General features: G+C 41.2%; 1 protein-coding gene across 8 annotated transcripts in view; it reads right to left on the bottom strand.

Annotated features, from left to right (window-relative positions):
• The window catches only part of LOC145399810 (protein lap4-like), a 1,200,472-nt gene that overhangs the window by 387,168 nt on the left and 791,619 nt on the right, over positions 1-21,685 (bottom strand). For 7 of the 8 annotated variants that reach the window (XM_080272363.1, XM_080272366.1, XM_080272370.1 and 4 more), the window contains 2 exons: positions 10,584-10,820; positions 10,153-10,329 (listed from right to left, as the gene is read on the bottom strand). In XM_080272363.1, coding sequence (XP_080128489.1) covers positions 10,153-10,329; positions 10,584-10,820 — 414 coding nt within the window. The remainder of the gene's footprint in view (positions 1-10,152; positions 10,330-10,583; positions 10,821-21,685) is intronic. The other variant, XM_080272368.1, reaches the window with a different exon arrangement.

The raw sequence follows: 21,685 nt of genomic DNA, 5'->3' as shown, positions 1-21,685 counted from the left end.
CAAATGTCTCCCCCAAAGATTACTCCAACTCCACCACCTCAGGCTCGATCACTGCCAAGGGTGCTGGAGTAGGTAATGGAGATGGAGTGGTAAAGGGTGTTAGGTGGAGCTTCAATGAGGACTCTAACTGAGGCTAGACCTCAGGTGGAGACACCAAAGTCAATGGAGCTGATGGTGGTGCCATGACCAAGGTGCTTGGCTAAGGTGAAGAAGTGACCTTGGTGGTGCCCAGCTGGGGTAACCGACACCAATGCAAGCAAGCAGTGGGATGGGGTGACAGAGGCCAATATGAAGAGGTCAAAGACTGGGGTGACAGAGGACGATGCGAGGAGGTCGAGGGCTGTGGTAATCGTGAGGAACATCACAGGATGGAAAGAGGATGTGATAGAGGACTGCCTGGGGATCCTTCTCGAACGCAGCTTATCACATCCTCACGGCCCTATTGCAGGTACGTGGCCATGACATCGGTAAAAATGGGCTGCCAATTAGGATGCTCACGGTAGTCAAGAACGTCCATTGCATCATGAACCTGTTGGAGCCTCAGGATTTCTGCCTCTTCGTCATCATCATTGTCCTCTTCTTCTTCCTCCCCTTCATTCTTGGTGCCTCCATAGTCAAGGACTCCGCAGTTTCCCTGTTGGCCAGAGTTTGGTACCCAGGGTGTCCCTCGTCCACTTCCAGCCAATTGTGAATCATGTTCTCATGTTGCTTCCATATGCCGGACAAAGTCCTGAGCTTCGAATCTGAGGAAGTCAGCAATGGTCTCTTCACTCCTGAGGAGACTGTTCCAACCATGCTCAAGTGTGAGTGCAGAGAATTCCCTCCAAGCCTGCACCCAGCTGTAGATTGCAGACTTGAGGGAATACCAATTGAGGTTGGCCAAGGTCCTCTTCCCCCTCCTGTCCATGCCTTAGGCTCCATCCTCCTTGTCTTCAAGCACAACCATCACATCTTCCATAAAACTCTTTCAGTACAGCTGCTTCATTGCCAATAATACTCTGGTCCATGAGCCTTAAGATTTAGGTCAAATTAGGGGGCAAGAACATGATCCTAATATGACCTCCATCTCCAACCAACTCTGCCTCAGAAGGATGAGCAGGAGCTTTGTCAAGGAGGAGCAAAGCCTTCACATGGTCGTGGGCAAGGCCAAGACTCTCCATCTAATAACAGATAATCTCCTTCACAGCATGACTGAAGAACTAATCGGTGAGGATCTTGGCTATAAACCAAGCCTTCAGCAAGAGGAGATAAATCATTGGGAGACTTTCCATTTATTCCCAGAGACAATGTGGTTGTCTGGTATGCCCCACTACAATAGGTTTCAGAAGATGGAAGCCTGATGCACAAGCACAACACAAAACAGAGACGCGCTGTTTGTTCGCCTCATGACCAGGTAACAACTTCTCCTTCTCATTAGCCAAGGTACTGGTCGGGACGAACCTGAGGAACAGACCAGTTTGAAACATAATGCTTCTTCATCAATCAGGTTTTTAAGTTTGATGCGAAACTCATTAATTCCTTCTGTGTCTGCATCCAACACTTCACCACAGATCATCTTGTTGGGCCTCAGCCAACCTTCAGATGCTTTGAAATCCGCAATCTCCAACTGCTCAGCCAACTTGGTGGCTACAGCCTTCGGCTCGATGGGACACACAACCGTGTCACTGCCATGCTGTTGTCAAAACCAATTCAAACAGGCCTGGACGAGTTCACCAAAGCATGATTTGGCCCATCATCTTGTGTTTGTGCCATCGCACAGTCACAACATGTTGATCCTGATAGAACATCTTGATGGAGTGCTTGTTCTTCCGCAAATCCTGCAAAATGGTCCAGGGCACATTGTAATGCTCCATTAGCCTTGCAATGGTCCAGCCTTGCTCCATCTTTTTGATTATCTCCATCTTCTCCTCCATGGAAAAAGCAACATGACACCTCTTAGCAGGTGGTGCGGGTGCCATGGAGACAAGGACCGTGACAAAATACAAGGCCAGCAGGATCTGCAGCACCCAGGGCAGAACCACAAAAGCCACAACATCAGCCATCACACACAAGTTGTGTCGAGTACAGTAGCGAGCACTTTGGGGTCACGGGTGAGGCATGTGGGAAGGAGAAACATCACTGGGGGATTTGTACCACATGCACTCGTAAACAGCACAGTACAGTACAACATTCTCACATTCACAAGTGTGCACTACAACACGAAAGCCATTACCTTTACAATAACAATGAACATAAAACCATAGGATGCCATAGAGTCAGTCACAGCACTAGGGTTTTGTGACCACGTTGTCAGAAGAGAGGAGCGCAAAGGCATTTTTTATTCTACAACATCCACGCACAAGGATGAGAGTGAAGGGGTATGCTTGGAATACTAGGTAAGCCAAGCCCGCGATGGATTCTGGTTGGCTGGCGTGTAGCAGGCAATTTCACTGCCTCACAAGTTTTGGGATTTTCCCTGGCATTGCTTATGAGTCAGTTGAGACACTTCAGCGCCAGATATAACTGCTGCTTATGTCCTGTTTCGGCACCAGATGTTGCATATTTTTGCTGGATATTGCTTTAATAGAGGCAACATAGCTGTGCCAGATATTGCACTGGTCCAGATACTGCAATGACGGATAATTGAGGGTTTGCTGGACAACAAATTCCACACTTCCAATGAATGCTTAAAAAAAAAAAAAAAAAAAAAAAAAAAAAAGTGAATGATGCCAGACAATTACTACAATCTGCATGTGTATTCATGACAAAATGTACAGGCTGCACAGTTAACCATATTCTATTGAAGTAGCTCAAAGTACTGTGGTATTAAGGTGTGGTTACAACAGATGTTTAAATTCAAGAAATATGAAAAATACATTATCATTCATCAACATCCAGATCTCCTTTCCTCCCCCAAGGTGAGGAGAGGCAGCATCCAGAAAGCCAGAAAAAACAGAATGAGATAATAACCAAAGTTTGCCCTACTGAATAAGCCACAATTCCATTAAAGCACTGGAATCCTGGCTCCACCTGATAGGTTGAAAAACATTCCACACATAGCTTCACGCTAACCTAGCTGACAGAGTCAATCCAATGGCTATCATGTTCAAAACGGGTGCAAAATCCTGGTCATACACTCTTCCACAAAAAATGCATCCAGTCATACATAACCACTGTGAAGCAGTTAATTAATGTACACAGTACTGTGTAAAGGGCAAAAATGTGCATAGTGGGAGGTCATGTAAGGAGTTACTGTATGTGGTATTAATTGGTTAACTAAGTTACTGCATAACCAAGGCTTCTCAAGGTTGCATTAGTGGTAATCCAACTTAAAAATTATACTACCCTGCCTCTCTCTCTCCCTTGTTTTTGTTTTTTTTTCCACAAAAATAATCGGCAGGAGTAAAAATAAACTCACTGTAGCTATGTAGAAAGAACTTCCTTTCACTGCGGAGATTTTGCATGAAAACAGCTGAATTGTCATATAAGTGTGCAATGCATCATAATAGATGCAAAAATATGTCAGATCAACTTTGCATTTCAGCAATTTTCACAAAGAAGTGGTATACTGAAAACAAACTCTTCTCTCACAGGAGAGGTTGATATGACATAATGTCCATCAAATACAATGCATATGACACAACACACACAAAAAAAAGTGAATCAAAGCATCTTGATAAATAATATTACCTACCGGTACTCTGTTGATAAAATCTACTGATATTTGGCAATAAAATAATAAGCTAGCCAAGGATTGAGCTTACATATTTGTCAGGGGAGGTATTAGTTGGGCATACACACTCCTCTCTGCCTTTAATTAAATAAAAATATGCTAAATTAATGTAAAACCCTGTTAACATATGCACAAATGTATGATGGAAGGATATATACATGAAAGTATGCATTCATGAATGCTAGGAATATTACGGCAATCATTTTCAATACCATTTCCAATACAGTTAAATGCAACATACATTAAACTATACTGTGTTTATGAAAAATAGACAACTTTTAACTTGACATAAGGGTCAGATTTGCTTAAGATGTAAAAAATCCATCGGAAGAGTAAAGCTTTAATACCAGAATGCCACACCAGCTTCACACCACTAGTCCTCCTTGTCCCGCCACAACACTAGCAATAGTCAAGTCCTGAGGTGGTATTTGATGTCCGGCGTGCCAAGAGTCCACACTGGCTGACTGCAGGGGGAAGGCAGGGAGAACGGAACAGGAGCATAATAGCCAGGAAGGCATGTATAATTGAAAATAAATCTGAGACAGAAGGAAATGGAGTAGAGAGAAAAATAAATAACAGTAAGGAAGCTGAAGGGAAACAGAGGGCAGAGAATAACAAAATGGTGGAGATGAATTGAAGAAAATAATATCCCGGGTGAAGGATGGGACAGCCGAACAAGACAACCAAGACAACGTGTGGTGGTGGTGGTGGTGGTGGTGGTGGTGAAAGCAGGCAGTTATGGACCAAAGTGCTCCTGTCATTGTAATCTTGAAGGTTCAACAAAATTCTGCAAACAAGTTAAGAGTTTCCCTGTCAAAATTACTTTGCAAACATTAACAAATATGTTCAGGCTTTAAGAGCAAATTTGATTATATATTTCACATTATTCTTTGGGGCGTCACATATATTCAAGCAAAGGTAAGACTTAAATTCATTTGCATTAGGAAAAATTCCTTATTAGCAGTGCTTCTGATATAACAGGCTTAAGCATAATACAAATAATATAACAATTAAGGTCTAAAGTGAAACTAATAAAGGTTGCAATAGCTAAAATAGTTAAAATCACTGAGAGCAAGATTAACTAGTGACACATTGCTTTTCACACTATGAGCTTAGTGCCAGCTGAATGCCAATGATAATTCATCATTCATTTTCACAATCCTAATCTTAATATCTTCCCCCTGCTCAACTTCATTTTTAAATTTACAAGAAAACAATCTCTTAAGATTCACACAATACTAACTGCCATATACATACTAAAATAGTAACTCAAACATGTATGGCATTCTTACTCTCTTGCTGGCAGTAACCTGGTGATAAGTACTGTCCAGTGACTAAAGCTGGACAAAGTACCTTGTGCCAAGTAGGTGTCACAGTGTGTCATGCATATGATGAGATGTCACTCCTGTTGTTATGATGCTGCATGCTGACTCACTCACATCTCCAAGCTTAGCTTCACAATTTTATGAAGTTTGAACACCAAACAATATCAATGTGCTCTCCAATAATGAAACACATATGACCATGCATATACAGTGTATAAAAAAAAAATCAAGGGATAATACTGCATTCCATGTAAGTCTAGTAATCTTAATACATTACTTTAAAGAGTTCTCCATCTACAGAATCACACATGCAACAAAACAATATTGTATTCATCATTCATCATCATCATCCGGACCTCCTTTCCCACCCTAGGGCAGGGTGAGGAGCAGCAATGTCCAGACAGCCCAAATTTGCCCAATCCATTGGGCCATGCTTCAATTCACTCGCCATTCAAGCCCCAAGAATCCTGGCTCTATCTGACACACCAAAAACATTCACCATGTTCTGCAGCTTCACATTAATGAATCCGATAGAGTCAATCCGGATGCCGTCATGTTAAAAAAGGGTGCCAAATCACTGATCATGCGTTTCTTCTCATAATATTCATCCAGCCAGCTCGATATCTTGTCAGTCCCCTAGCCTTACCGACCTCCAAACCTCTCCTCCTCACACACTCATCCACCATATCCCTTCACCTTCCCCTTGGCCTACCTCACCTCCTCCCTCCTTCAAAGTTGCTCAGATATACCTTTTTCACCACTCTTTTGTCATCCATTCTCTCCACATGACCATACCATCTCAGCAAACTCTCTCTGGCATCCACAGACTTCCTCACTCCACATCTTTCATGAATCACATTATTTCATATCCTATCCACTCTCTGCACTCCACACACATTCCTCAGCAGTCCCATCTCCACTGCTCTCATGCCTGACTTTTCATTTTCATGTCACACCATAGTCTCACATCCATATGTTAAAGTTAGCACTAACACTCCTTCATGTAAGCCTCATGCAGCTGCCACACTCAAGCCCCTGTTTCTTATCAAGGCCTTCATTTCACCACCTACTATCCTTCCTTGTGGCACTCTACTTTCTGTTTCTTTTGCACATTTTTGATTTCCTCTCTTTTCCATCACTGTACCCAGGGATTTGAAATCTCTCACCAATTCCAGTCTCTCTCCATTCATTGCAACATTACACTGGGAGTCACCTTCTCTCTCAATAACCATCACTCTACTCTTTTCTACATTCACTCTCAAAGCATGGTGCTCACAGACATCAGCAAAACTCTGCACTAGTCTACCAAGCTCTTGTACAGTATTTGCAAGTAGCACTGCATCATCAGCATACAACAAATTTGAGATATTCCATCCATCACCATTCAATACCAATGTCATCCCCCTCTCAACTACTAGTGTTTACTTCTCTCATCACCCCATCCATATATATATTGAACAACCATGGGGACACCACACAACCTTGTCGAAGGCCCACACCGATTGTGAACCATTCACTTAGATGCCCATTTACCCTCACACATGCTTCACCACCATCATAAAAACTCTTTGATGGCACCTAGCATTTTACTATCTACACCATGCATGTGCAAGACCTTCCACAATCCATCTCTGTCTACTTTGTTAAACGCTTTTTGCACATCCAAAAATGCCATAAACACCTTACAGTCCTTCTCACAAGCCTTCTCCATTATCAGAGAAATTACCAATATGCTGGGAATTGAACTTCTCACTTTTTGCACCCATTTATGATCCCCCATCCTCTCCACATGACCAAACCACCTCAATCTACCTCTCCTCGTCACACCACTAATAAACTCCAGTCCCATCCTACCTCTCAACTCTTCCACCATAAGCCTAGCCCCCCAGGCCTTGCACTCGGGGACGTACTGCACATCCACCTAATCACTGTCATATCTATATGTTTGAGCCTCTGAATATCCTCTTCCTTTACTGCCCAGGTCTCACTACCATACAGCATTACACTCCTAACACATGCTGCATACAAAAATCCCTTAGCACAGAAGGAGAGCCCTCTCAATGTCAGGAGAGGCAACAGCTCCCTGAACTTCTTCCAACCACTTCTCACCTTAGCCACAGAGTTAACTCCAGCCCCACCTCCAGCCCATAACATGTCTCTCAAATAACAAAACTCTTCCACACACTCAAGGGAGTTCAATCCTTTCATTCATGACAATCTCCACCTAGTCTCCCCGACACACCGCACACATAAAATCAACATTATCTTGCAGTCTACCTCTAATACCACTACATATCTTATGCACCCACTTAATTATCACAAACACTGCACAAGATGGAATCCCTTCCCATGCCCTTGTAGCAGACTGAACATGGCCACTCTCCCTCTTCTTTGACTGTACTGCCACCAACCCTAGATATCACCACTTTTGTTTTATTTGTGTGTCTATACACAATTAACTCAAAGAGTCAGTCTGGCAGTTAACAAATTTAATATAATACTGTGCAAGTGATGAACTAAAGTACAGTATATAGTAATGCCTTATTCAGAGAATTGTTGGACTTAAAAAAATTACAGTAATACTTATCATAAAAACATTATAACAAAGGGTCATTATATAAACTGCATCTGGATCCTAACTTGCTCCGACTTTACATGGGACGAAGCTTTTGGATGACTGACAAATGAAGACTGATGAGTAAAAGGGGATGCTGCTGCTGCTGCTGCTGCTGCTGCTGATGATGATGATGATGATGATGGCTGATGAAGATGATGATGATGATGATATGATGATGATGATGACAATGTTGATGATGACAATAATATGCAATGAAATTCACTTTACTTAAACCTACTCTTGTCCTAACTGTCAAATATAAGAATTTTACTGCATTTGGCAAAAACTGTGGCAATAAAGGGCAATATTATCCCTTGTTCAATAAAAGTATACAAGACAATTTCATACACAAGCACAAAATGTTTCTGAAACTGACATGCTTATATAAGAGAATCTAACAATATACTGTTATCACTGTTGCTACTCCACAGTACTTCCTGTGTTACAGAAATCAGTTATCTGGTACAAGTGGAAAACATAACAGGTTACATGCCAATTAACTGAAAGAAAAACTGTACCAAGTTTTAGAAAGAAAGAGAAAAACAACAGAGGTCAAGAGTGGATGCCACACAATCACAACTACCATGAAGCACATCAAACATTCTCATGGTAATTGAGAGGGAAGGCACACGGTTATTTGCAGCTCCACTACACACCTTATTAAAGCACTGTTCTCTCAAAACAATTATTCCACAAAAACCTACAGAAATGGTTTACCTGTAATCCTGATTACTATTAGTAATGCTGTTAATGCTTCACTACAAGAAAGTACATCACATGTATCAATAATTTATAATACAGTAGTTATAACAATGTAAAAAGTTAATAACTGTTCTTAAACCAAAATTAACAATGTTACCACCATGCTTTTCCACCTTACAATCTTTACTAGGTGGCTTAAAGAGCATGGAAAATATCTCACTAGAACAGCATATCCAGATAGTTCTCGTAAAATATCAATCAAAACCAAAATTCTGTCACTTTCTATTAACACTTCCCAATGAAAATAAACCCATGAAGTAAATAAACCAAAGGCATCCAGAACTTTGTTTATGGACTGCAAAGATTCTGGCATATATCACAACACACCAAGCCAGACTGCTGCAGTCAGAGTCCCAGACTGTTAATACAGATCCATCTACCTCACCATGATGTACATTCATTTCATACCTCCACATGAAAATGAGAAAACAGTTATCAAAACTCAGGTAATCCAGGTAATACAACTGGGATTGTGGTGGTTGTCCATGTCACATGAAGGAAAAGGCTTGTTAGACACACATGAGCAGAGTGAAAGGGTTAAACACATGACCTCATCAACAGACGATACCTATTATAAGGGTGATGCTCATGCACACTCATTAATCATCAGTAGATGCCCTTATATCTTAATGATCACTTGAACCTCTATAATTAAAACACACACACAAGCGCGCACGCACACACACACACACACACATGCAATGACTTATAAATGTCAATACAGGTATACCATTAATGATATTAAGGGCAGCTACCAGATGCAACAGTGGTAATAGCGAGGGGGTGGGCAACATTCCATTAATATAGGGTTATTCTGGCTTCAGAAAGTGGGAAAAACTATTGAAAACCAAGGAGATCTGCCGTGGTGATTCATAAACATATAAAGAGGATGTACAAACTCATATATACAAGGAAAGAAAATGTATACAGTATGAAAAATCTTGTACTATGCAACAATAAAAAAAAAAAAAAAAAAAAAAAAAAGTATTTAAGTAATTTATACAGTATGAATAGCCATATCTGGACAGAGCAGCTACACTGCAGGCCCTTATGCTCCTGATGGGACAATACTAGATCGGATGATGATGCATATACTTAACATTTTATGAGAACTATATGTCAATAACAGTTCAAATTAAACAACATTTTTACTTACCTTACCTGTTCTACACTTTCATATTATGTTATCATTGCTTTCCACAGGGCAACAGGAATTAGGAAACAATAAGCAAAGCTCTTTGGTAGCTACTGATGTATTACAGTTTTGCTCTAATGCTTTCCTACACCAAAGGAGTTATGACACTGCTATTACCATAAGAGTGACAGGCAGTATGGCTGCAACATCACGGTCATATTATCCCTTCTTAGAGTCCAAATAAGGAAAAGCTTATCTCCAGTCGATATAAATAAATAATACATTTGCTGTACTACATAAATGCAACTTACAGCTGCAAATTCACATGAATACCTATGCATGTACTGCATAAGGTATACAGTACTTTCTGCTCTCACACACACAAATTTTCACTGTACCTGCAAATTTGTAGCAGCTGCTGCCTCTTGTAATTCACTTTACTGAATAATTTTTCAAAGGAGTCACAAGTTTCATTTATCACAGTTCATCTCAAAATATGAACTAGTACAGCATTACTCGATACCCGAGTCTCCTTGGTTTTCCTAAAATCAGGTCTAATCAATAAATGAACAATGAATAAAGAAAGTCATCAGATACTCACTGTACTGGTCTGAGGGGCGAGTGTGTGCTTGCCCAAAACAACAGTTGTAGTCTTGGTCTCGGCAGGGGGTTTGCGGTCCTGTGACATGGCCAGGGCAGATGATGACGAGGCAGTCACGGAAGAGTTTTGGGAAGAGGGCCGGGAAAGCTGCTCTGCTGTTCTCACCACATCCATCACCTTCACATCATACACACATAAAGGGTTGATAATTTATACTAAACAGGTATGACACAAAAACAATGCCAATGAAAAGATTACTAATGCAGCTGTGATAGCATTTTAAATTAAAATATGAATACAGCACAATGCATGATACAAAGATAAGTTAATAATGCTAAAATAACATAAGCTCACAGTGTCAACTTAAACACTCATGCAACTGTACTGTACTATTTTTAATACAACAACAGCATGTTAGTCATGATGCCTACAATCTCTGGAGCTGTTTTATCCTTAGATGATGTGGACTGGGTCAGTGTGTGGGGAGCCAGGTGCGGAAGGAGGGATGTGTCTTCCTCAGAGTCCGGGGTGGAACTTCGTGGGTCCTGTTGAGGTTCAGGGGTGACCATGTGGGGCATCGGAGAGGATGGGACAGGAGAATAGGCAGGGGGAGGGGTCTTGGATGGTGGCTGATGATAAGGGTCATCATGCTGTGCCATGGGGACCTCCTGCCATGTTGAGATGGCGAGTGTAAGGGACAAGTATTAGGTTGGATACAATTATGGTCTTTATTATGCAGCAAACTCCGATGTTCTTGCACTGCATTTTACTTCATTTTCTAAACTCCAAACAGCTGCATACCTACATGGAATCTTTAGTTTGGTGAAATTCTTAGCTCAACAGAAACTGGTAGATTAACACTAGCTTAGTACAGTCACTCTCATCTTAAATGTCAGGACCAACTTGCCTAGCCCAGGGCTCCTACACTCCTCATGGGGCAACATACATTTGGAGGATGGATGGATGGATGGAACACTAGCTTAGTACAGTCATACCTTCATATGGTGGCACCAATATAACAGGGTAGCAGAGATGCCTAGTTATACATGTGTCCTTCAAGCCCTTCCCTATCTCCCAAAAGAAGGATGGTGGACTATATAAGAGGGGCAACCATGGCCTGCAGTCTACTGAGTTAATGTTCAATTGAGCCTGGAGCTGCAACCACTATCATCATCATCTTGACCTCTCACCCAAGGATGAGTTGTGGCAGATTCCACAAAACAAACAATGAGAATACACGACTGAGGGAAACAGGTGGCACACTCACTCACGCAATCCTGACTCCAACTCACAGACCTGACCATCCTCACAAATTTTGTTCATTATGTATGTACTTCAAATCAACCATTAGACATGAGTCAATCTGTCAACTATCAAGTTATAAAAGAGGTGTCAGTCCCTTACCATGTTCACCACCTTACACATTTCAACCAAACAACCTAATCCCCCATCAGTTCCCTAGCCTCATCAACCTCCATACCTTGCTTTCTCTATCTACCTATCTATCGATTGGCAGTTGCCTTAATCCCGTAAGGGATGGCCACAAAAAAATCACCTCATTGCAGCCCTGTCCTCTGCCATTTCACTGCTCTGCTCCCAGCTCACACCCCCCTCTCTCATATACATCTCCACTCCATCCCTCCATCTCATCCTTGGCCTCCCCCTCACCCTCCCCCCTTCCACCTCACTCACATACACTCAACCCCCTGCTATCGCGGCTAATTGGTCACAGGAAACGCACGTGATAGCTGAATACGCGATAGCTGAACTGAACAATCAATGGGAAAATTTCTAATTGGTTTTTCGGTGGCCCATTTTTCTAACTTTTAACCACTTTATGACTAAGATTTCCTGCCAATCTCTCCTCTAACAAGAAAGAAAGCATTATTATATTAATAATAACAGTACAATGAATAAATAAACAACATAAAAGGCCATCAAACTTTTATAAGGATTACGGCTTGGGTGGTTTGATGGGTTCCGAGGCTTGGGAGTGGCTTAGTTGCCGCCAGATTTCTTTGGCTGTCTCCATTTCTTTAGTGTCCACAGCTAAAGGGGGTATCACATGGTACCTTATATCAGGAATGGCTGAGGAACATTTAAGTGGAACAAAACTTGAACGCTATCACACACGTTCCTCACACTGTTGTCAGAGCCCAGTCTCAGTTGTAAACACGTGATTACTTCATTGACATCACAGTTTTTTCGGCATAAGAAATATTAACTCTTTATAAGGGTTTCAAAACGATTGATATTTATTCTAAAATACAATATTAATAAGTATTCAGTGTTAGGCTAAATTTCAATGCTGTAGTACGATATATTTTTTGAGCCGAATGGGTTTTGGTCACTGTTTTGCCCGTCGTGTCCTCGACAGGAATCCGTTCAGATGCATTCCAAATGCGAGTGCTATAATCGGAAATTTTACCACGTTACCATTCCGATTAACCATCGTATCCTCTGCAAACCTCATATGAAGTACCGTGTGAATAAGTTTCGCTTAGCCTGTCTTCAAACTCGACGTGTGATAGCGGTCTTGGGGTGCGTGATAGCATGTATGGTTGCGCATTTGATGTGTGCGTGATAGCAGATAAGTGTGATAGCTGAACGCGTGATAGCAGGGGGTTGAGTGTACACTCTCCACATCAGTCACTCACTCTCCATCCATGGCCAAACCACCTCAATATGTTTCTCCTAATGCTTCCTATCACATCCACAGCCACACCACAACATTCCCTCATTTCTTCATTTGTCAGTCTGTCTCTCCAAGTGACTCCACAGGCTCCTCTCAAATAACTCATTTCCACTGCTCTCACACTTGTCTTCTGTCCCTCCAACAATGTCCAAGCTTCACTTCCATATGTTAGAGTTGGTATAACAATACTGTCATGTAGTAACTTTTTCACTTCCATGCCCACTTCCCTGTTTCTTATCACTGCTTTCACGGAACCATGAATCTTTCTTCCCCATTGTACCCTTTCAAGCACGTCACCCCATAAACTTCCATCCTTACTCATCACACTACCCAGGTACTTAAACACACACACATTTTTCCATTTCCTCCTCATCTAGCCTCATTGTACATTCGCTGACTTCATTTTTCTTAAAGAACATAACTTACTCTTCCCTACATTCACATTCAGATTCAGTTTCTTACACTCTCTCCCAAACTCATCCACCAAGCCTTGCAGCTCCCCTTCGTCTTGACTTAACAACGCAGTATCATCTGCAAAAAACAGTACAGGGAGTTTCCAAACATCGCCCTCTCTCATTACAGCTGCTCCAACATCTAATGCCCTATCTTGTATCTCTTTTATAACCCCATCCATATACAAATTGGACAACCATGGAGACATGACACATCCCTGTTTCAGTCCAACCTTCAAATACAAAAATTCACTCAGTTCACTATCCACACACACTGCAGCCTTAGCACCCTCATACATATTTTTCATGGCATTCAACAGCTTCCCATCTACTTTCCACAATCCTTGTCTATCCACCCTGTCATATGCTTTCTCCAAATCCATGAAGGCCATATACAACTTCTTTCCCTTCTCTAGAAACTTTTCCACTAAAGATCTAAGAATGAATATCGGATCTACACAACCTCTTCCTTTCCTAAAACCTCCCTGTTCTTCTCCAACTAATTCCTCAGTTATTTCCCTGACTCTAACAATAAGTACCCTACCATAAACTTTTCCTAATACACTTTCTCACACACTCATTTACAGTATCTATCCACCTTCTTCTTTGCCTACCATGCCTCCTCCCACCTTCAAACTCACATTTATCCTCTTCACTTCTCAATTTACGACCATTTTCTCTATGAGACTTTTCTGGATCCTAACTCACTTCATTCTTATACTACAGAAAGGGGTCACGATGTTGATGATGTTTGGACTCAACTGTTACAGCACTGAGACTGGATTTATTACACTTCCATAGTGACGATACAGACAAAATTCTTTCATATCTCACCCGAATAAGGAAACTTTTGCTATGGTGGGGTTTACTAAACAATTTCTAGCCAGTTATGGCGACTGTGGCCCATGGAGGGTCAGAGGCTAACTTAATTTCATTTGCATCTCTAAAGAGAGTAACACTTCATAGTATTTATATAAAACTAAGCTTTCTAAAAATGCACTTGCATAAAATATTACTAAATTTAACCACCAGTGCCCTTTAAGGTTTTGAAAAGGAATGCAGATATTGTGAAGTCTGCAGACAATACATGAGGGTTTGGTAAATTTCCTTGAATTATTGTTTTTTTGTGCAGTGAATTTGTTTTATGGTACTCTACATCTATCTGACAGCAATGATAAACACTTTTTGAGATGCTAATTCAGCTAGGTTATTTGAAGTACAGTATAGGCACATGAAGAAGGGAACTAGGAAATTATCTTTTTCAGGGCAAAAGCTGGTTTTTCAGAGAAGATGCCTCTGACAGTGTACTGGTACTGTACTTTTAAAAAATAATTATGGTTGAAGCTATTTGAATCCTCACATTATCAAGAGCATACCCCTCCTAATGTGTGAGGTAAACTGATTTAATTGTTTTTGGTATGTTTTCTTGCATATACAATGCTGACTATCAATTATAATGTAAATAAAATTCTGAGCATGAGATTTTAAGCACATCAATTACTTACAAATAAATTATTTTATAAGCACATTCATATATTAGAGTATTCTGCACATTAATGGTAATTTTTTGGAGATCATAACAGTTTTGAGTATTTTCAGGGCAAGCTCCTTCTGCACGCTGTGAAATGCCTTCCCGTATGCTTATGATAAGATGTCTTTGTCCACTATTACCAGAACCAACAAATGTGTAAAAGAAATGTAGAGAATGCTTCAATTACCTATACATTTACATATAACTAGCTAATCCCTGCATTACTTTGTTATATACAGTACATTCAAGTTTTACCCAGATTTCTGTGACTGGAAATATTAATGCTGTGTTATGAACTATGGCTGGTAAATTAAAACAAGTGAAATGTAGCTTGGTCGAAGGTACTGTATGTTGATACAGTGACTAATACGCCAGTCACAGCTTCTCTCACCAAGTCTATCTATCTATCTATTGCCAGACGCCTCAATCCCGTTCGGGGTGGTCACAAACAAATCGCCTCCAAGTCACCCTGTCCTCCGCCATTTCACTGTCCTGCTCCCAACTCACACCCCCCTCTCTCATATACCTCTCCACCCCATTCCTCCATCTCATCCTCGGCCTCCCCCTCCCTCTCCCCCCCTCCACCTCACTCACATACACTCTCTTCGTCGGTTTTTCACCCTCCATCCTCTCCACATGGCCAAACCACCTCAGTGTATTCCTCCTAACGCTTCCTATCACATCCACATCCACACCACAACGCCCATTTATATTCTCATTCGTCAGCCTGTCTCTCCATGTGACTCCACAGGCTCCTCTTGAATAACTCATTTCCACCGCTCTCACTCTTGACTTGTGCCCTTCCAACAACGTCCAAGCTTCACTTCCATACGTCAGAGTTGGTATCACAATACTGTCATGTAGTAACTTCTTCACTTCCATGCTCACTTCCCTGCTTCTTATCACTGCTCTCAAGGAACCAGCAACCTTTCTTCCCTGCTGTACCCTTTCAAGCACTTCACCCTCCAAACATCCATCCTTAACCAAGTACTTAAACGTACTCACATTTTCCAATTCCTCACCATCCAACCTCACTGTTCATTCAATGACTTCACCTCTCTCAAAGACCATCACTTTACTCTTCCCTACATTCACCTTTAGATTTCGTTTCCTACACACTCTCCCAAACTCATCCACCAAGCCTTGCAGCTCCGCTTCCTCTTCACTCAACAAAACAGCATCATCTGCAAACAACATTACAGGGAGTTTCCAAACACTACCCTCTCTCACCAGGGCCACTCCAACATCCACTACCCTACCTTGTACCTCTTTTATTACCCCATCCATGTACAGACTGAACAACCATGGAGACAAGACACATCCCTGTTTCAACCCAACCTTCAAAGAAAAAAATTCACTCAGTTCACCACCCACATGCACTGCAGCCTTAGCACCATCATACATACTCTTCACAGCATTCAACAACTTCCCATCTACTCCAAATATTCTTAATACTTTCCTCAAGCCTTGTCTATCCACCCTGTCATATGCTTTCTTCAAACCCATGAAAGCTGCATACAACTTCTTTCCCTTCTCTAGAAACTTTTCCACTAAAGATCCAAGAATGAATATCTTATCTACACAACCTCTTCCCTTCCTAAAGCCTCCCTGTTCTTCTCCAACTTACAGTCAATCACGGTAAATAAAAACATAAGGCAAGTTGGGGTAAAAAGTAACAAAGCCCTGCCAATCTTTATGTGTTGCCTAATTTTTCTAGTTGTTGATGTTGTGAGAGGCCTACCTGTACTCCATATTCTGCGTATGCAGATTTGCCCAACAATGATCTGGTGCCAGGTTATGATCAAATGAAGACTTTTTGTTTTATTTTCTGCTCATTTAACTTGTTTGGCACTTTTTCTTTAAGTAACGTCATTTCAGATGCTCTGAATGCACTGCATTCATTCTGCTGTCAGGTGATCAGTGACAGTTGCCCTTAAGAGTCAAACCAAGAGACAGGACCTGCCTTCTTTTGTAACTCCAGTATAGATAAGTGGTTTTTTACCCAGGGTACAGACACCCCCAAAAGGGTAATAAAAAAACAATGTTTCTTATTGCATCTAAAAAACAACAAAGCAGAAAATACAACAAAACAGCAGTGTGAGGTCCAACAAAGCCTCACATTGAAAATAAACTTCATGGAAAGCAATACAATTATTTTTCTGATGAAGCAGAAGTTCACGAATGCTTCAAAAATGTAGTTAAGTTTGGATTTCCTTCTCCTAAAAAGGCAAAACATTATAAGAATATGAAGTTTGCACAGATCAGTCCAAACAAGTAAGATACCAGTATATATAAAGGACAAGATGGCACTCAGGGAGCGCATACCTCCATCAGTACGATTGCAGGATCCTGATCCGGATCTGCCCTCAAATTTAATCAATTCTTTTTTGGCCCATGGCCCACTCTTCCACAAAATTTTATTGAAATTCATTGAGAACTTTTGAAGACACTGTGTGGACAAACAAACAAGAAACACACAAACACAGGTGAATACATAACCTCCAACTTCGTTGGCGGAGGTAAAGCCTTGGTTCGTAACTGAAATCGTGGGCCTATATTCAGAATGTATGCTGTATTTTTTTAAATCTAATTATAGGTTATGTATAAATGTGTTGTACACATAAACAAGGAAAATTCATGAGCTTTTGGTGGCTGTATTTCCATTGGTTTCAGAGTCTTTGCTATTTTTTTTTTTTTACCCCGAGAATGGTTTTCATTTTCCCCATTCACTGGGGTAAAGAAAAATCCACATATTCTTTAAAATCTCAGCACTGACTGGTTGTAGAACTTTCATTCATATGTCATGTTTTAGGTTGTTATGTACCAAATGCCATGTGATATCCAGTCTGCCCATTTGCTTTGAAACAGGATCAGTGAAGCAAAGTTAAAGTAAATTGTTTTTATTTACCCCGATTGATTTATAATTCCTCTGTTATTTCCCTAACTCTGTCAATAAGTATCCTACCATACACTTTTCCTATTATATTAAGAAGACAAATGCCCCTATGATTACCACACACTTCTTTTTCCGCTTTTCCTTTGTACAAGGGAATAATTATACCTGACTTCCAATGCTCTGGAACTCTACCTTCCTCCCAGGCCAATCTGCACATCTTCCACATCCATTCTACTACTATCTCTCTCCCATGCTTCAGCATTTCACCACACACTCCATCAATTCCTGGGGCTTTCCCCAATTTAACTTTCCTCATTGCTTCCACAACTTCTATCCTACTGATTTCTTCCTGTCTTCTCACCTCCCTCCTTCTCCCAGCCATTCCCCAGCCACTTATACTCGCATCACTTCCATTCTCTATGTTCAACAATTCCTTAAAGTGTTCTCTCCATCTGCTTACTTTTTCTCCCTTCTCCACTAGTAATCTACCATTTTTATCTTTCACTCCCCTGCTAACTTCACTTCCACCCTGTCTTATTCTCTTCACCTCTTTCCAGAACATTTTCTTATAGTCCCTCCACTTTACACTCAAATTCCTTCCAAATTCCTCATCCACAATCTTCTTACTCTTTCTTTCTTATCTTTTCACCTCTCTCTTTCTTTCTACATATAACTCTCTCTTCCGCCTCTCAACTTCTTCCACGCCCTTATTTCTCATCCATTCATTGTATGCTTTCTTCTTTTGTGCCACAGCCTGTCTCACCTCTTCATTTCACCACGCTGTTCCTTGCATCCCCCTCCGTCTTCTCTTCATCCCACACACCACATCACATGCTGCACATATTTCTTCTGTGAATATCCTACACACACCTTCCATGTCCCCCATCTGCTCCAATTCATATTTGCCCAAATCATTCCTCCACTTCTCTCTTATATTCTGCCTCTTTCTCATCCTCTTGCAACCTTTCCACTCTCCTTGCAAATACTCCTTCCTGTCCTTCCCTTCTTCTATTTCTCCATCTTCTTTGGACCTTGATTCTGGCCACCACCAAGTAGTGGCCAGAAAGTCCACTCCCCCAATCTCTATAAGCTCTTGCATCCATTACACATCTTTGCATCCTTTCATCCACACACACACATAATCAATCACTGCCTTCCTTTCATTCAGTTCACCACCCATCCTTCTCATCACTTGCCATGTATACCTGTGGATCATCTTATGTCTGAAGAGGGTATTGGCTATCACCAACCCCCTCCCAGCACAAATGTCCACTAACGAACTGTCATTCTCATTTATCTCAGCAGGCACACCCCACTCACCAACTATTCCATCCACCTTCACATTCCCTACTTTACCATTCATATCACCGATCAAAAACACTCTCTCATTCCTTGCAAACTTTTCCATGCACACTTCCACATTTGTCCAGAAGTCTTCTCTCACTCTGCTTGCACGATCTTGCGTTGGTGCATACACGCACACAATCACCCAAATTTGTATTCCAACTTTCAATCTTACCCACACAATCCTTGACCCAACTGATCCATACTCTCTTATGTTCTTCTTCCATCTTTTACTCACAACTATACACACTCCTTCTTTTGCCCTCTCAGTCTCACCTACTCCTGCACATATACCCCATCCATACTCCCATTCTCTCACCCTCTCACCTATCCATTTCGTTTCAGTTACTCCACATACATCAACTTTCGCACCCTCAAGCACCTGGACAATCTCTCTCTCCCACCTCATCATCCGCACCTCTTACATTCCATGTTCCGATTACCATGTCCTTTGTCCGGTCCTTGGTCGTCAACTTTTGGTCAGTCCCTGTCCGAGGCTTCTTGCTCGTCTTTTTAGTTAGTTGTTTTCCAGGGAGGGGCACTAGCCCTCCGCCAACCCTTTTAGTCGCCTTGTATGACAAGCAGGGATACTGGGGGAGTATTCCTGAACCCCTCCCTACCCCCTTATTATTTTTATAAGTGCTTTAGGTACTCTGGTTTACTAACAGCCAAACAACTGTACTGTGTTCATACCTGAAAAATTATAGTTGTAATGTCAAACTAGAGAAGACTCAGGGCAGGCATGTCACTCTGACTTAGTAGAAGGAATGTCCATTTGGCCTACACATACACAAGCCAACTGCCCTGCCAAGGTCACTTCTACCCGGCTCGGTTTAAACGAATACAGTGATTGACAACAGAGGGCTGTGACGAGACTGTGGCATTTACCTCAGTTTATGATAATCTACAACCCATGAAGGCCAAAGAACAGTCAGAAAATACCAATGTAGAGAACTTCTGTAACTGTTTGTAACCTTGGTGATAAAAATGTCAGTGTCTAAAGGATGTTAGTAAATCTGAATCCTAATGTACTGTGTATGTTCACACATCAATACTGTGCAGAGAACTCCCTGCAGCATTACTGAAAAATAATAGTTTGAATTATACTGAAACTGATAATTCTATAACCACAAATTCTAAAGGATGACTGAACAACAGGCACAGCATATCAAAAGTCTACAAGTTACTCATAACTTGCTTTACAGTCATGCTACATTTAATCTAGATTGCAAGAAACTACAGGTGTAATGTAATGTAACACAATGAGGCGATTCATAATACAACATGAAGTTAAGCATGAACTAAGGAAGGCAAATAAAAAAAAAAATGCATGCATTCAGGTAAAAAACAGTAACTTAAATCTATATCATCATCATCATCATCATCTTTCCCACCCTAGGGAGGAGTAGCAGCATCCACATTGTCAAAGTATGCCCAATTCAATGGGCCATCCTTCCAGCCCACAGAGTCCTAGCTTCATCTGATGGGCCAAAAGGTTTCCACCACATACTGTATCTTCACATAAACATATCTGACTGAGTCAATCCAAACACAGTCACTTTAAAAAGGGGTGCCAAATCCCTGGTCATACGCTTCTCTGCACAAAATTCATCCATCCAGCTTGATCTCTTCTCAGTCCCTTGGTCTCACCAACTTCCATACTTCTCTTCCACACACACTCATTCGCCATATCTCTCCACGTTCTTCTTGGCCTACCTTGCCTCCTTCCTCCTTCAAATTTACTCAAATATACCTTTTTCACCACTCTATTGTCATCCATTCTCTTTGATTCTGGTGTCCACAGACTTCCTCACTCTGTATCTTTCACGAATCACATTATTCATATCCTATCCACGCTCTGTACTCCACATACATTTCTCAACAGTCCCATCTCCACTGTTTGTGACTTTTCATTTTCATGCCACACTTTAGTCTCACACCTGTACGTTAAAGCTGGCACTAACACGCCTTCATGAAAGCCTCGTGCAGCTGCAACACTCAAGCCTCTGTTTCTTATCAAAGCCTTCACAGCAGCAGCTACTTTATTTCCTTATGTCACTCTACTTCCACTTCTTTTGCACATTTTCCTCTCTTTTCTATCAATGTACCCAGGTATTTGAACTCTCTCATCGATTCCACTCTCTCTCCATTCACTGCAACATAATACTGGGATTCAGCTTATCTCTCAATTACCATCACTTTACTCTTTTCTACATTTACTCTCAATGCAAGACACTCATAGACATCTACAAAACACTGCACTAGTCTACCGGGCTCTTGTTCGGTATTTGCAATCAGTACTGCATCATCAGCATACATCAAATTTAAGGCATTCCACCAATCACCATTCATTACTAATGCCATCCCTATCTCCATTACTCATGTTTTTACTTCTCTCAACACCCCATCCATATATATATATATATATATATATATACTGAACAACCATGGGGACATTACATAACATTGTCATACGCCAACACTGATAGTGAACCATTCACTTAGATGCCCATTTACCCTTACACATGCCTCACTACCATCATGAAAACTCTTAACGGCACCTAGCAGCTTACCATCTACACTGTACATATCCAAAACCTTGCACAATCCTTCTC

This window comes from Coenobita brevimanus, chromosome 50 (genome assembly GCF_032717465.1).
Source record: "Coenobita brevimanus isolate Jiangsu-jjx chromosome 50, ASM3271746v2, whole genome shotgun sequence".
NCBI lineage: Eukaryota > Metazoa > Arthropoda > Malacostraca > Decapoda > Coenobitidae > Coenobita > Coenobita brevimanus.
The sequence above is the reverse complement of the archived record's forward strand: the minus strand, read 5'-3'. Positions and strand labels throughout refer to the sequence as shown.